Source organism: Hemiscyllium ocellatum, chromosome 17 (assembly GCF_020745735.1).
Source record: "Hemiscyllium ocellatum isolate sHemOce1 chromosome 17, sHemOce1.pat.X.cur, whole genome shotgun sequence".
Taxonomy (NCBI): Eukaryota; Metazoa; Chordata; class Chondrichthyes; order Orectolobiformes; family Hemiscylliidae; genus Hemiscyllium; species Hemiscyllium ocellatum.
Genome location: NC_083417.1, coordinates 43,831,887 through 43,846,636, shown reverse-complemented (window position 1 = coordinate 43,846,636; position 14,750 = coordinate 43,831,887). Strand labels below are relative to the sequence as shown.

At 40.1% G+C, this 14,750-nt stretch overlaps 1 protein-coding gene across 2 annotated transcripts in view; it reads right to left on the bottom strand.

Moving 5' to 3' along the window:
* The window catches only part of nkd1 (NKD inhibitor of WNT signaling pathway 1), a 100,225-nt gene that overhangs the window by 15,473 nt on the left and 70,002 nt on the right, over positions 1 to 14,750 (bottom strand). For both annotated transcript variants that reach the window (XM_060838127.1, XM_060838126.1), the window contains exons 5-6: positions 9,476 to 9,582; positions 3,358 to 3,453 (exon numbers count right to left, since the gene is read on the bottom strand). In XM_060838127.1, the coding sequence (XP_060694110.1) occupies positions 3,358 to 3,453; positions 9,476 to 9,582 (203 nt within the window). The remainder of the gene's footprint in view (positions 1 to 3,357; positions 3,454 to 9,475; positions 9,583 to 14,750) is intronic.

Genomic DNA, 14,750 nt, shown 5'->3' with positions numbered 1-14,750 from the left:
TGTGCTAGAGGATCATGTAGAACATCACAGTGAAAGAACTATTCACAGTGAAAAGTACTATTTTGTCCTTCATAATGCATACTTTTACATCCCAGCACCTTGATGCTGCACTGTGCAAACAGGCCATGAGTAGGACTGCAAAAAGGTACAAGTCTGGTTAAATATTTTTTATTAGAAAATGCAGGTAGCATCATGAAAGTGATGCTGGAATTATTTCTCATTGCCTCCTTAACAATCAATCAATAGTGCCAAACCAATTGAGAAAAGCAGCATTCATCTTTAGTAATTGCAACTTTCTTCCCAGGAAAAGTGACAAAGCTTTCAGATGTACAATATCTTCAAAGTGTTCTCATCATAATAAGATTTAGATTTGGTATTACACTAAAAATACACACACAAGGCTTCATCTGCTTCTAATTTATAAACCTTTTAATTTTACAACAAATTATGCAATAGTTACATGCAAATAAGCAGGCAATTTTAGTAAGCAAAAGATTTAAATTGTATTTAAGAAACACAGCAGTAAAACTTTCTGGATCAAACAAATTGGGTTTAATAACTTTGGTTCCCAGTATTTTATGGAGGTCCCTGTGAAGGTAATTACAGCATAACTAACGATTCTCAAAAGACTATAAGAGCAACATCAGTTAGGCCTTCAAATGCTTCCAAAATAAAGAGTAGCAGTGAATGAGATTACCTGTTAGTTTTTAAATTCACAAAGCCTAGCAATTTATCTTGGAACATAACAAAGCATTGCAAAATACTTTTAATTGGTATTATCCTACAAAGATGATGTTTCCTAATTAATCTTCCAGGAGACTAATCTTCCCAGTGCTCCTTTTGCTTCCCAGATTAGTAAACAAAGCTTCTTAAAAAAACCCCATAATTTGGATAAACCTTATTAATCAAAAACCTTTAAACTGTAAAATGCACTGTCTTAAACGAAAGAAAGTGTGTAACAAAGCTTCATTCTTCATGAAAATGTGAAGGAATGTGGATGCTGGAAGTCTGACCTAAAACTAAATATTCCTGATGAAGGACTTATGCCCAAAACGTCGAATTTCCTGTTCCTTGGATGCTGCCTGACCTGCTGCGCTTTTCCAGCAACACATTTTCAGCTCTAAAACTAAATATGCCAACAATGCACAGCAGGTCATGCAGCATCTGTAGAAGGGGACGGGGCACCATTTCAAGATCTAGAACCCTTCTTCAGAACTAGACAAAGAAAGAACAGATTTTAAGCAAGTGCAGAGATGGGAATAGGGAGCTAGACAGAAAAGAACAAAAATGATGGTACATGAGACAAATTAAAAGCTGGATTTTCCCAGGACAATGCAGAATGGGATGGCAGGGAAGAGGTGAATGACATTTTGCAGTCTTCCTAGCATTCTGTCACCAGTAGGATTATACCAACATGTGCAAAGGCAGTCAGTTCACTAGAGAGAGCGAGAGAGTAGGAGGGCAAGAGTGCAGGAGGGCGAGAGAGAGTGCATGCACAATTGAAATTATGTGAACCCAGAAACTGGGAGTGAGCAGACAGATGCACACACCCCTCCTACACAAAAATCTATCCAGATACCATGTCAGGAGACAAGGAAAACCCAGGCTGAAAGACAAAGGAATCTCACTTTTGACTCCCAATGTCTTGTGTGTATGGTGCTGGAGGAGAACACTAGGTCAACTTTACTTCAACCCAACTCATTAGTTTGGCCCAGGTCCCCTCCCCCTTCCACAATGGGCAGAACCTTGGGATCTGGTTTCTCTCAAGTATTTCTTTTCAAGCAAAAAACACAAAATACGGTTTTGTTAGTTTGCTCTATTCCTTGGTAATTTTCTAAAGTAATCTTTGGTAATTTCCTAGCATGGTTTGTCTTGGCATTCTTCGTTCATGCCTCAATTGTTTTTCTCAATCCTTGTTTCATGGATTGGACCTTACCGTTCCAAAATGCGCTTTTTAATCCTGTGTGAGGAGAAAATTGAAATGTGACTCCTCACGCAAAAGGTTGGAACTCCTTGTTCTGAGGGGCACCTTAACAAAGGGAAATTTTGAAAGGAGCTACCTTCACCTCTTAACAGGTGGTCTCTGAACTCCTAAAGATACATTATAAAGACCAGTGCAAACTATCCATCCATCTCAAATATATAGACATTTTTTTTGGAAAACTGTTACTCTGCATCCAAAAATCTCAGGTTCTGCTGAAACTGATCCAAACTGGCAACTGCCAGCAGTTCTCTGGAATGAGAAACAGCATTTTTTACCAGAATATTTTACACGTTTGTTTCCTAATTCAGGCAACCAAGAACTTCTGGGATATTTTCACGGAGATGCACAATCTACTCAAGACAAAACCAATGCAAAAATGACTCACAGTCAGCCTCAAGGTATCACTTATTTAACTGCACCAGTGCCATTGTTCTGGTAGCAATTTTCTAAATATCTGTTGGAGAAGGCTCAACAGATATTTTCAAATAGAATCAACATCTTTTCAAATATGTACATATAAGGCTGACCAAGAGCTTACCTAATAAGTGTTGGCAACATGATTCAGCTGCAATATCATGACAGAAAAACATGGCCCATTACCTTATTAATCCACCTCAATGAGAGATTAGATTAGATTCCCTACAGTGTGGAAACAGGCCCTTCGGCCCAACAAGTCCAGACCAACACTCTGAAGAGTAACCCACCCAGACTAATTTCCCTACATTTATCCCTGACTAATGCACCTAGACAGTTTAACTTGGCCAATTCACCTAACCTGCACATTTTTGGACTGTGGGCAGAAACCAGAGCATCCAGAGGAATCCCACACAGATACAGGGAGAATATGCAAACTTCACACAGACAGTCGCCCAAGGCCGGTATCGAACCCAGGTCCCTGGTACTGTGAGGCAGCAATGGTAACCGCAGAGCCACTGTGCAGCTTCATTCCTTGGCTGCTGGAACCTGATAATATATTTGTACACAGCCAGCAGGTATGTTTTATTGAAGTAACAAACTGGATAGATCATAAATGAATTACTCTCACTCCAGTATTCATAAACATGAAGCAAGGTATGTAAAAATGTGAGAACCAATCAGCTTCTTCCTCACAACGCAAAGTGTCCAAATACATCTGCAAAACCTTTTGTCTGAACCAAAATGACCTTGATGAATTCAGTAGCTCAAGGACTCATATTCAAATAATGGTTTGTTTAAGTTTAACAACTGTGAAAAGGCAGTCTTGCATTTGCAATAATCTACTTCAACATTCACATTCAATTACAGTAGAGATGTTTTAAGAAAAAGATCTGAAGAAAGTTATATCTTTAAACAAAAAATAAACGAAAAGCTGGTGAGTCATTTGTTTGGTTTACCTCACGAGTGACTTTCCCATTGTTATCGAAGTCATAGAGTGTGAATGTCCATTCTTGTCTGTTGTCGTCTTCTACTGAAACATCACATTCCAACTCCTGAAAAATGCATTTCAAGGGTGACTTCAGACTTTCTCTGAGCATTATGCCTCAATACGTTCAAACACCAAATCAAACAAAGTTCTAAGGCAAAAAATTGCCAAAGTAGATTAGGGGCAGCTGCTTGTAGGAAACTCTACATCACAGCAGTCAGAGTCTTTCAAAAAGGAAGTGGTAAGAGTGCAGGGCCAACATGTACCAATAAAAGGCAAAAGGGTAGGACCAATACATTAAGTGAAACCTGAATGTTGAGATATTTCACAGGATTGGAGAAGGAAAAGGGAATCTTTTGGGTTGTACCAAGGACTCAAACAGCAGAAACACTAAGTGGGGCATAAAGGGTTACTTAAATAAAAATAAATTAAGAAAGCAAAGAGGTTAAAATAATGGCTAGTAAAGGAAATTTTTTTTAAAAAGGTGTTTTATAAGTTTATCAGAGGCAAGAGGATCACTCGGGAAAGAGAAGGGCCCATTAGGAACCAAAGTGGCAACGTATGAGTGAAGCCACAAGGCAAAGATAAGGTTTTAAATGAGCATTGTGAATCTATATTCACAATAATGGATAATGTAGGTATATAAATCAGGGAGAGGAACTATGATATATTTGAAATATTGTGATACCATTAAATTAGCATTAAGAGGGAGGAAGTATGAGCAGTTTAACCTGTTCAGAATTGGATAAATACCTAAGCCCAGATGGGATTTATCCCAGGCTGCTCTGGGAGGCATGGGAAGAGATCACAAGGGGCACAATATTAATTTTCAAATCCTTTCAGGCCACAGTTGAGGTGCCAGAGGACTGGAGGACAGCTAATGTGGTTCTGTTATTCATGAAGGATGGTTAGGATAAACAAGGCAAGTATAGGCTAGTGAATAACATCTATGCTAGGGAGACATTTGGAACAAATTCTGAGGGACAGAATTGATCTCCATGCGGAGAAACAAGATTTAATCAAGGATAGTCAGTACGGTTTTGTCAGCAGAGACCATATCTGACAGTTTTGAAAATTATTTTTGAGGTGGTGACTAGGTGCATAGATGAGTATAGTGTTGTTTCTGTGGTCGACATGGACTTCAGGGAGGCTTTTGACAGGTGTCACATGGGACATTAATAAAGAAGTTAAGAGCCAATGCAATCCAGTGTAATTTTCCGAATTGGATCCTAAATTGACTTAGTAGGCAAGAAAGAGGGTAATGGTCAAATGGGGATTTTGTGACAGGAAGGTGGTGTCCAGGTTTTCTGGTGGGTCTTTTGCTGTTTGCAGCACTCATTAACAATGAAGACATAATAAGAAGAAGTTTGATCAGTTAGTGTGGTAAAGTACAGTGATGAGGAAAGCCTCAGGCTACAGGATGATGCAGATGGGCAGAACAGTGGCAAATTGAATTTAATCTTGAAAAGTGAGGATACATATTTTGGGAGGACTAATGAAGTAAGGGAGTACACAATGAATAGTAGGACCACAGGAAGTAGAGGGGATTAGAGGAAGCTTGGCATGCATACACAAAATCTAGTAAAAGTCATTAGAGAGAGCGGAATCATGGCTAGTCTTTCTTCTCTTCTTTGAGGATGCTGAGACTAACTGCAGTGGGATCCGGCATCATCCAAGTACAAACTGAAATTTAAGCCTCTGGCTTTTCCAGTCGGCATATCTCAGCTCCATGCCGGCAGGAGTGCTACAAGCTGAGTTGCCTTTAGGCATTATTTCCTGATCGGAAATTCTATATAATGAATGAATGAAATTGGTTCGAAATGAAACAATTTTAGGTTTGAATCTAGTCAGTGTATCAGTGGTTAAGTGACCATCATCATTTAGTGTCGTACTTCATCAGGATAGAAATCAAACCAGACTGCCAGGTAGGTTTGCTTCCAGTCAGAAAAGGTTCCTGTTTATGCCAGTCCATATTAGGTGAATTTAGATCGAAGATTGTAGAAAGCTATCAGTGAGGCAAGTAAAAATGGGCATTGTTCCTGCTATTACATGGCAATCACTGAGCTTTAATGTGACAAAGGTTTAATAGCAGCTGAGACTCCAGTTGAGGCATGTGGTATAGTCCAAGACCAGAAGAGGCACCGATCTTTTTTTTCAATTAGATTAGATTAGATGACTTACAGTGTGGGAACAGGCCCTTCGGCTCAACAAGTCCACACCGACCCGCTGAAGCGCAATCCACCCATACCCCTACATTTACCCCTTACCTAACACTATGGGCAATTTAGCATGGCCAATTCACCTGACCCGCACATCTTTGGACTGTGGGAGGAAACCGGAGCACCCGGAGGAAACCCACGCAGACACGGGGAGAACGTGCAAACTCCACACAGTCAGTCAGTCATCTGAGTCGGGAATTGAACCCGGGTCTCAGGCACTGTGAGACAGCAGTGCTAACCACTGTGCCACCGTGCCGCCTTCAAAGGACATCTTCAATGTCAACAAGATAGAAATGAAAATATGTCTTCCACGTAGTTACTTTGTCACTGGAAGATCCATTCTGCTGGTTTTCTGAAGGCTACTCACACACTCTCAAGTAGGATTGTCCTCTCCACAAGTATTACTAATAATGAAGGACATGATGGTTTTACTTTTGCAAACAGCACATCAAATGTTTAAAACATACTTTACAATTGATTTTTCTACTTCATCCTGGGGATATTTTATTTTGAATGTACTTACCACATACAATAATGAACTAATGCAACTGAGGTGCTGTCGTTATCCATTTTGGTCAAGAATAGAAAGGCAAATTATCTAAATGGAAAGAAACTTCAGTGTTTCAATGCAGAGGGATCTGGGTGACCTCATGCATGAATCTCAGTAACTAGTATGCCGATAGAGCAGGTAATAGGGAAAGCAAATGGAATTTTGATATTTATTGCAAAATGAATACAGTATAAAAATAGGAAAATATTGCTGCACAGAAAACTACTGGAGCTAAAATTTGCACATAGAGTACCATTTGGGAAAATGCGAACTTGTCTACATTGGCAGGGAGAACAGAAAAACAGCATATTGTTTGACTGGAGAAAGAACTTTGAGGTACAGACGGATCCGGTCAGCTATACTTAAAACACAAAAGGTTAATATGCAGGTACAAAAAGTGATTGGGAAGGCAAATGGAATGTTCTCTTTTATTGCAGAGGGACTGGAACATAAAAGTCAAGATCTGGACTACTGTGGAGAGTTTTCTATCGTCTGATTTAAGAAAGGAGTAAGTGAAGGTTCACTAAACAAATTCTTGGGATGAAGGTGTTATTTTACAAGGAAGGCTTAGACCTGTTGGACCTGTATCCACTGGTACTTGGAAGAATGAGATATGATCTTATTGAGAAAAGTGCAATCTTATGGTGACTTGACAGCATAGATGCTGTAAGGACATGTCCCAATGTGGGAGATGTCCTTAAGATGTTGATGAGCTGCCTTCTCGAACTCTTGCAGTCCTTTTGGTGTAGGGAGACCCACAATGCCATTACAAAGGATGTTCCAGGATGTTGAATCAGCTACATTGAAGTAACAGCAATATATTTTCCTTGGATCTGCTGCCAGGTCAAGTGAGCCACTGTATCTTGAATGGTGTCATGCTTCAAACTGTACTCATCCAAGTAAGTGGGGAGTATTCCATCACACGCCTGCTTTGTGACCTGTAGATGGTGGATAGGCTTTGGGGAGTCAGGAGGTGAGTTACTCAAGATTCCTAACCTCTGACATTTTCTTGGAGCCACACTATGGTTAGTCCATTTGAGTTCTGGTCAATGGTAAACCCCAGGATTTGATAATGGGGTGATAATGTCACTGAATACAAAGGCTTGAGTGGTGAGATTCTTTTTTTTAAAAAAGATATTCAGTGCCTGACACTTGCATGGCACAAGCATTACTCACTACTTGTCAGTCCAAGCCTAGATATTGTCCAGATCTTGTTGCAACTGAATATATATTGCTTCAGTTTCTGTGGAGTCATGAATGGTGCTGAGCGTTGTGCAATCATCAGTGAACAAATGATTTCTAATCTAATGATGAAGGGAGGGTCACTGATGAATTAGCTAAAAAATGGTTGGGCCTTGAATACAACGCTTAGGAACGCCTGTGTACATGATCCGAGGTGGAGTTGACTGACCTCCAAAAACCATAACCACCTTGCTTTGTGAGAGGTATGAATCCAACTGCTTTCCCAGATTCCTACCGAGAACAATTCTACTTGGGCTCCTCGATGTCAAGAATAATCACTCTTATCTCTCGGCCTATTCTTGCTCCTAACTCCTATGTTCATATGTAAAATTAGCTTTTCTTTTCTCCTATTCACAATGAACATACCAATACAAACCACCAAAGATGCAAATTCTTTAAAGATCACTAGTTAGTTAAAGGATTGTTATAACTTTCCCACACTGTATACTCTCCCACTCCTCCTTTGTTGGAGGTGGTAGTTTCTATTGTTCGCAATGTTTACAGCAGGTAACTAAAATGGATAATATACATGAAGTCAAATGGGTGCAATATGGGCATGAGGAGAAAAACTACCTTCTATACAATTGCTTTCTATATTTCCTTTCAAGTGACATAAACATAAATGAAAACAATGGTGGCCACCCACGATTACAACAATCACACAAAAAAATACAACATACTGAAATTTAAGTTCACACTCATGGAGTTTGACTTTTCCATCCTTTGCACAGATAAATAAATGTTCCAGTTTCCTCCCACAGTCCAAAAAATGTGCAGATTAGGTGGATTGGCCATGCTAAGTTGATCACAGTGTCTAAGGATGTGAAGTTTTGGTGAATTAGTCATGGGAAATTGGCAGTTACAGGATTGGATGGGGTGTGGGTCTGGGTGGGATGTTCTCCAGACAGTCAGTACAGACTTGATGGGATGAATGGCTTGCCTCCACACTGAAGGGATTTATGATTCTACAGAATGACTGTCACTCTGCACTTTTATTTTCAAGCACGCCACGTTTCTGACAAGAGATTCAGATTTGGGCTTCTTCAGAAATATAGCACATACTTCAAAAATGATAGGTCCCTCATAGGGCAAGGTAATCAAAGGAAGGCAAACCATTTTTCACAGCTGTCAGTTGTTGTATTCTGTGATTTAAAGATCCAGCCAGAGAGGTTTAGAGTGCCATAAAGGAAGGGTTAGGGTGCCAGTGTGCAAGGTGGGAAAGGGGCCAGGTGGAATTTTGGTGGACAGCAGATATTAATTCTGAGGGAGGGGTAGTCAGTGGTCCCAGGTGTGTGGATCTGCAGCAGGGGGAGGTTTAGTTGAGGGAATACATAATAAACTAGAGGGGTCAGTTTGGTAGTTACTCAAGAATTATGCGAGGCATTTAACAGGCTAACTTTTCCTGAGTGACTATTTACCTAATTGCAGTGGAACTCTGCAGATTCTCATTTAAATGGAATGCTTTTGGAGGGCTCCAGGCAGAGGCTGATTACTCATCAGAATCGTTAATTCCCCGAACAACTCATTCGGGATCCGTGATGTTGGGTATTCCGCAAGGTCCTAATACATAACTCCCATTTACACTACAGAAACGACCATCTGGACATTAGAAAATCCAGGCTATTCTCTTTAGTTTTCAACACTACAAAGACACCTGGGAAAACCCTTGTTTTTACTTCTTCAGGAATGCTAGCTGGGTTCCGCTCATCTCTAAACTGCCCTTGAAAAGACTGTGTGAGCTGCCTTCTTGAACAACTGCAGTCCATGGAGGGGGGGGGCGGTGGTGAAGGTAGGTACCCTCACGGTGCTGAAGAAAGGAGTGCCACTCAATATGCCAGGCCTTGTGAGGTCATTTCAGAGGGCACTTAAGAGTCAATCACACTGCTGTAGGTCTGAAGTCATGTATAGGTTGGATGAAGTAATGGTGGCAGACTTCCCCAGCTAAAGGAGAGCAAGATGAGTTATTACAACAATCAGCAATGGTTTGTGGTCACTCTTCGACCTCACTTTAATTCAAGATTTATTAATATCTGCCATTGTGCTCATTCTTAACAAGATCTATCTACACAAAAACTCACTTCAAATTTCAGTTGTTTCTTCACACCACTTTGTCCAGTTGCTTCTTTTTCCATTTTCTTTTCAGTTGTATTACTGAAGTCATCAGTGTTTTCTGGAGGTAGGGCAACTTTAAATTAAAAGAAAAAAACAGTTGGTTAGTTTATTACGGACCATGCAGTTAATTGACTATAAAGAGGTACCACTACCACTACACACCAAAATTTGATAAATATTTATGTCTCCAGAAAACTCTTAAACATACAAACTTTAACCTTGGGTACAAAATTATCACCAACAGTGCTGTTAGGAAGAGAGTTCCAGTATTTTGATCCAGTACTAGTGAAGGAATGGTGATATATTTCCAGTCAGCATGGTGTGTGACTTGGAGGGGAATTTGCAGTTGGTGATGCTCCCATGCATCTGCTATGTGTTTCTAGATAGTAGTGATTGTGGTTTTGGAAGGAGCTGTTGAAGGACCCTTGACGAGTGCTGCAGTACTTCTTGTAGTGGTACACACTGTTGCCATTGTGCACCAGTGGAGGGAATCAATATTTAAGGTGATAAGGAGGGTGACAATCAAGTGCTGGATGGCGAAGAGCTTCTAAAATGCAGTTGGAGATGTAATCGTCCAAGGAAATATAGCATTTTCCATTGCCTTTCTGATTTGTGCATGGAAGATGGTGAACAGGCTTTGGGAAGTTGTTTGCCACAGAATTCTTTGCTTATTCATCTGCTGCTATGGCCAGAATGCTCATATGCCTGGTCCAGTTTGGTTTCTGAACATAGTAGTCTCAGAGTCATACAGCATGGAAACAGACCCTTCGGTCCCAGCCAACCATAATCCCAAACTAAACTAGTCCCACCTGCTTGCGCTTGGCCCATAGCTCTCCAAACATTTCTTTTTCACATACTTATCCACATATCTTTTAAATACTGTAACTATACCCACCACTTTCTCTGAAGTTTAAACAAACTTCTGTGTAAAAAAAAAACCCTCACGTTTTTTTTTAAAGATTTCTCCTCTCACCTTAAAAATATGCTCCCTAGTCTTGAAAACTCCCATGTTAGGTAAAAAAACACCTACTATTCACCATAATAGTTTCTGAAAATAGCAAACCTAAATAAATAATAAAATAAAAATATGTTTCACTTAGGTATTCAAAACTGTTATTGAGATGCTGATTCTGATCCCTTACAAGTACTGAGGCACTGCTCATATCTAGCGATATAGATTGGACAGAGATTAAGTAGGTAGTTAGTTTGTTTATTGAAAAACCATCAAGGTGACAATTCTGAACTGATGATCAGTACAAATAAAATAATTCATAAGAATTTATGACAGTTATATGCAGTCATTAAAATAAAATGAAAGTTAACTTATATCATAATGAAAGGAGAGCACAATTGTGATCATTTCAGAATGTGAATAGTTACAAAACTTTACAAAATGCAGGTCTACTTTATAAACAGAATCAGAGCAAAACATTTAGTTTCCCCATTTTGTATTCATTACTACAGATCACAGGTTGCCATCAAGTCCTGGAGAAACTCAACAGATCTGGCTCTATTTGTCAAGAGAGAAACAGCAAACATGTTTCTGAAGAAGAGTCATATTGAATTTGAAACATTAATTCAGTTTCTCCATAAATGCTGCCCGACCTGCTGAGTTTCTCCAGCACGTTTTTGGTCTTATTTCTGATTTCCAACATTCGCAGTCTTATGCTTTTGATGAATAGTTATGTTGTCAAGTTGACTTTGTTGAATTCTCACTCATTTACATGACTTTTTAAAAAATTGATTTGGGATTATAAATAGCCCAACACTCCCAACCTCCTGCAAACAGTATGGTATTCGTGGAATTCACTAATGCCCTTTAGAGAAAGATAATCTGCCATCCTTATCTGGTCTGATCTACATGTGACTCCTGACCAACGAAAGTGCGATTGGCTCTGAAATAGCTTATCAGAATCACTCCATATCTAACTGCCAAAATGTTTGATAACAAGAAATAAGATCAGATGAATCACCCAGCATTGACCTATGCACCAGAAACAACAAAGGCATACACAAACCTCGTCAACTCGCAAAATCCTCCGAACTGACATCAGCGAGTTTGTGCTAAATTTGGGAGAGCTTTCTCACAGACTAGCAAAGCAACAGTCCAACAAAATAATTCTTGGAGAATCATGTTGCCATATTATGGCATCAATTCTTAACCAGACAAGCACTGTACCTTTAAGATATTATGTGACATTACAGTATAAAGGCACTCATCTTCAATTATGGGGTGTCATGGAGTCCATATACTGTCCTGAGTCATATAATGTGTATAAAATGTACAATAACATCAGTAGGCACAGAATCTAGACTCAGTGTAAAAGACTGTATATAAAAAAAATGAGAAGACATCCATCCTAATAAGTATCAAGCTTTCTGTGGTTTCTGCTTTGCCACCTAACACAAAAAAACCCACAAAACCCATCACAATACATTATAGACAATGCTCCACCATCTCCACCTCTGGGTGCACTTCTGCCAACAAGGCAGAGGTGGCAGCATTGTGACATATAGTTGAGAGTGAGCTTCCCTGGAAATGCTCAACATTGACCCAGAACACAAGTGATTTGTATCAGGCTTAACAAAGACAAAGAAGCTTCCTGCTGATGAAGCAGTACACTGCCATGTTGAGCAACACTTCGAAGATGCACTGAAAGTGGCAAGGATGTAGAATATACTCTGGATTCGGAATGTCAGTATCCATCCCCAAAGTGGCTCAGCTGCCAGACTAGGCTTGCGGCAGGTAATGAGGGAGTCAACAAGAATGAAAAATGCTCTTGATCTTGTCTTCACCAATGTACCAGGAGCAGGTGCATCTGTCCATGACAGTTTCAACAAGAGTGACCAGTGCAACGTCCGTGTGGAGATGAAGCCCCATCTTCACACAGGATACACTTCATCATGCTGTGTGGAAGTAATAGCACCATACTGAATGGAATGGATTTTCAACAGGCTAATAATTCAAGACAGGTCCATGAGACACTTTGAGCCATCTGCAGTAGAATATGCAAACTCATGGCCCAACACACCCACCCCTTACCATTATCATCAAGCCAGGGGAACAACCCTGTTTCCAAGAAGAGTGCAGGAGAGCACAACAGGAGTAGCACCAGGCATACCTATAAATAAGGTGACACTACAACACAGGACTACTTCCATGTCAATAAGTATGAGCATCACATCATGGACAATAATTAAAAGATTTCATAATCAATCGTTCAGATTGAAGCTCTGCAGTCCTGCCCCATTTAGTCATGCGAGGTAGTGAACAACAAAAATAAATCTCTCAAAGAGAAGGCTCCAAAATACCCTAATCCTCAGTAGATGGTAGACCAGACAACACCAAAACATTCGCGTTGCTAGAAGAGCCAAGTGGACAATCCAACTCCGTGTCCTCCTAATGTGACCAGTATTTGGCCAATCTGACTCACTCCACACAAAATCAAGATGCCGAAGGCTCTGGATACTGCAAACTCAATGGGCTCTGACAACATTGTGGAAATAGTACGGACAGTTTGTGCTCCAAACTAGCCATGCTCCTAGCCAAGCTGTTTCAGTACTCTTGCAATATTTCCAATGTTCAAAATTGCCTCAGTACGTCTTACCCACAAAAAAGCACCAAAAACAGGGTGCTCCGGTTTCCTCCCACTGTCCAAAGATGTGCAGGTTAAGTGAATTGGCTATGCTAAATTGCTCACATTGTTAGGTGCACTAGTCAGGGGTAAATATAGGGTAGGTGAATGGGTTACTCGGAGGATCAGTGTGGACTTGTTGGGCCTGTTTACATACTGTAGGGAATCTAATCTAATCAAGCAGGAGAAACCCAACCCAATCAATTACCACCCAAGTCCATTTTCAATCATCAGTACCCTGAAAGACAATGTTGCCAACAGTGCTATCAAGTGTCAATATGGAATTGGGGGAAAGCACTCTACTTGATGGAGTCATACCTGGCACAAAGAAAGATGACTGTGTGGTTGGGAGCTCAATCCCAGGAGAGAATCTTACAGTACAGAAACAGACCCTTCGGCCCAAGCACATCTCTGCAGGTGTTCCTCAGAGTAGTGTCCTAGGCCCAACAATCTTCAACTGCTTCATCAACAACATTCCCTGCATCATAAGGTCAGAAGTGAGGATGTTCAGTGACGATTACAAGATGCAAAATTCACAACTCTTTGGATTTAGAAGCAGTCCACGTCCAAATACACCATGACTTGGACAATGTTTCAGATTGGAATGAAATGTAGCTAATAACACTTCCAGTGCCAGGTGAACATTACATCCTGTGAGTGAAAATCAAAAATAAAATTCTCACTCTCCTTTCAACTAATGCAACACTTCCCAACCACCTGTAAACAACTCTCCATTCCTTGGAAATAGTTGCATCCTCTTCAGGACAACATCCTAGTTTTGAAAAGATGATCTGAGCTAGACCCAGAGAGAAATACAAAGCTGATATCGTAAAAATCCTTTCTTTACTACGAGACTGATTGTAACAGAAGTTAATATCCAACGGGATTGACTCCCTCATCCTCCCACAGATATTGTGGCAGATTGTTTGGGTTATCCATTAGAAGCATCTTTCATTGCCAATTAAGCAGTACTGCAGCAACATCCAAGAAACCACCAACTATTTAATTTAGATTTGGGGTCAAATCCCTTATTCTGACCTCAGTGTTATTATTTAATTAGATGATGGAATGCCAAGGAAGTGTAAGATGGTAACTGTCGAGTGGAGGTTTGTTATGTGTCATTCAAATAAAACTGCAGAGAAAGGCAGAAGAAAGACAAACTATTTAGCCAAAAAGCAAAAGCTTCCCAAGGTGCCCAACTTTTGCACAAATAGAACTTCACAAGCTTTCAGTAAACACAAGATAATATCTGTGGCTTGCTTCCCACAAACGTAATGTATTTGCACTTTTAAAAAAATGTTTTCGTATGTTCCATTAAAAAAAGATGTCAGTCCATAAAAGAACAACAATGTGAAATCATGAATCAGCAGCATGAATTTTTCTTTGAATGACAGTGCTACTATCAATCTTGTCAGTTTCTGCAAGATGCATCCAAAGCAGCAGATTTTACCTTTTGTTTGTGAACAGTACATCAAATAGTCAGTTGATCTAACCACTGGATCTCTAAATGGCACATCCAGAACAATGCCTGGGCATTCAATGGGCATCAGCACACAACAGTATTTGGTAAATGAAGCTCTGGAGTCAATAAGCCGAAAGGTTAGGT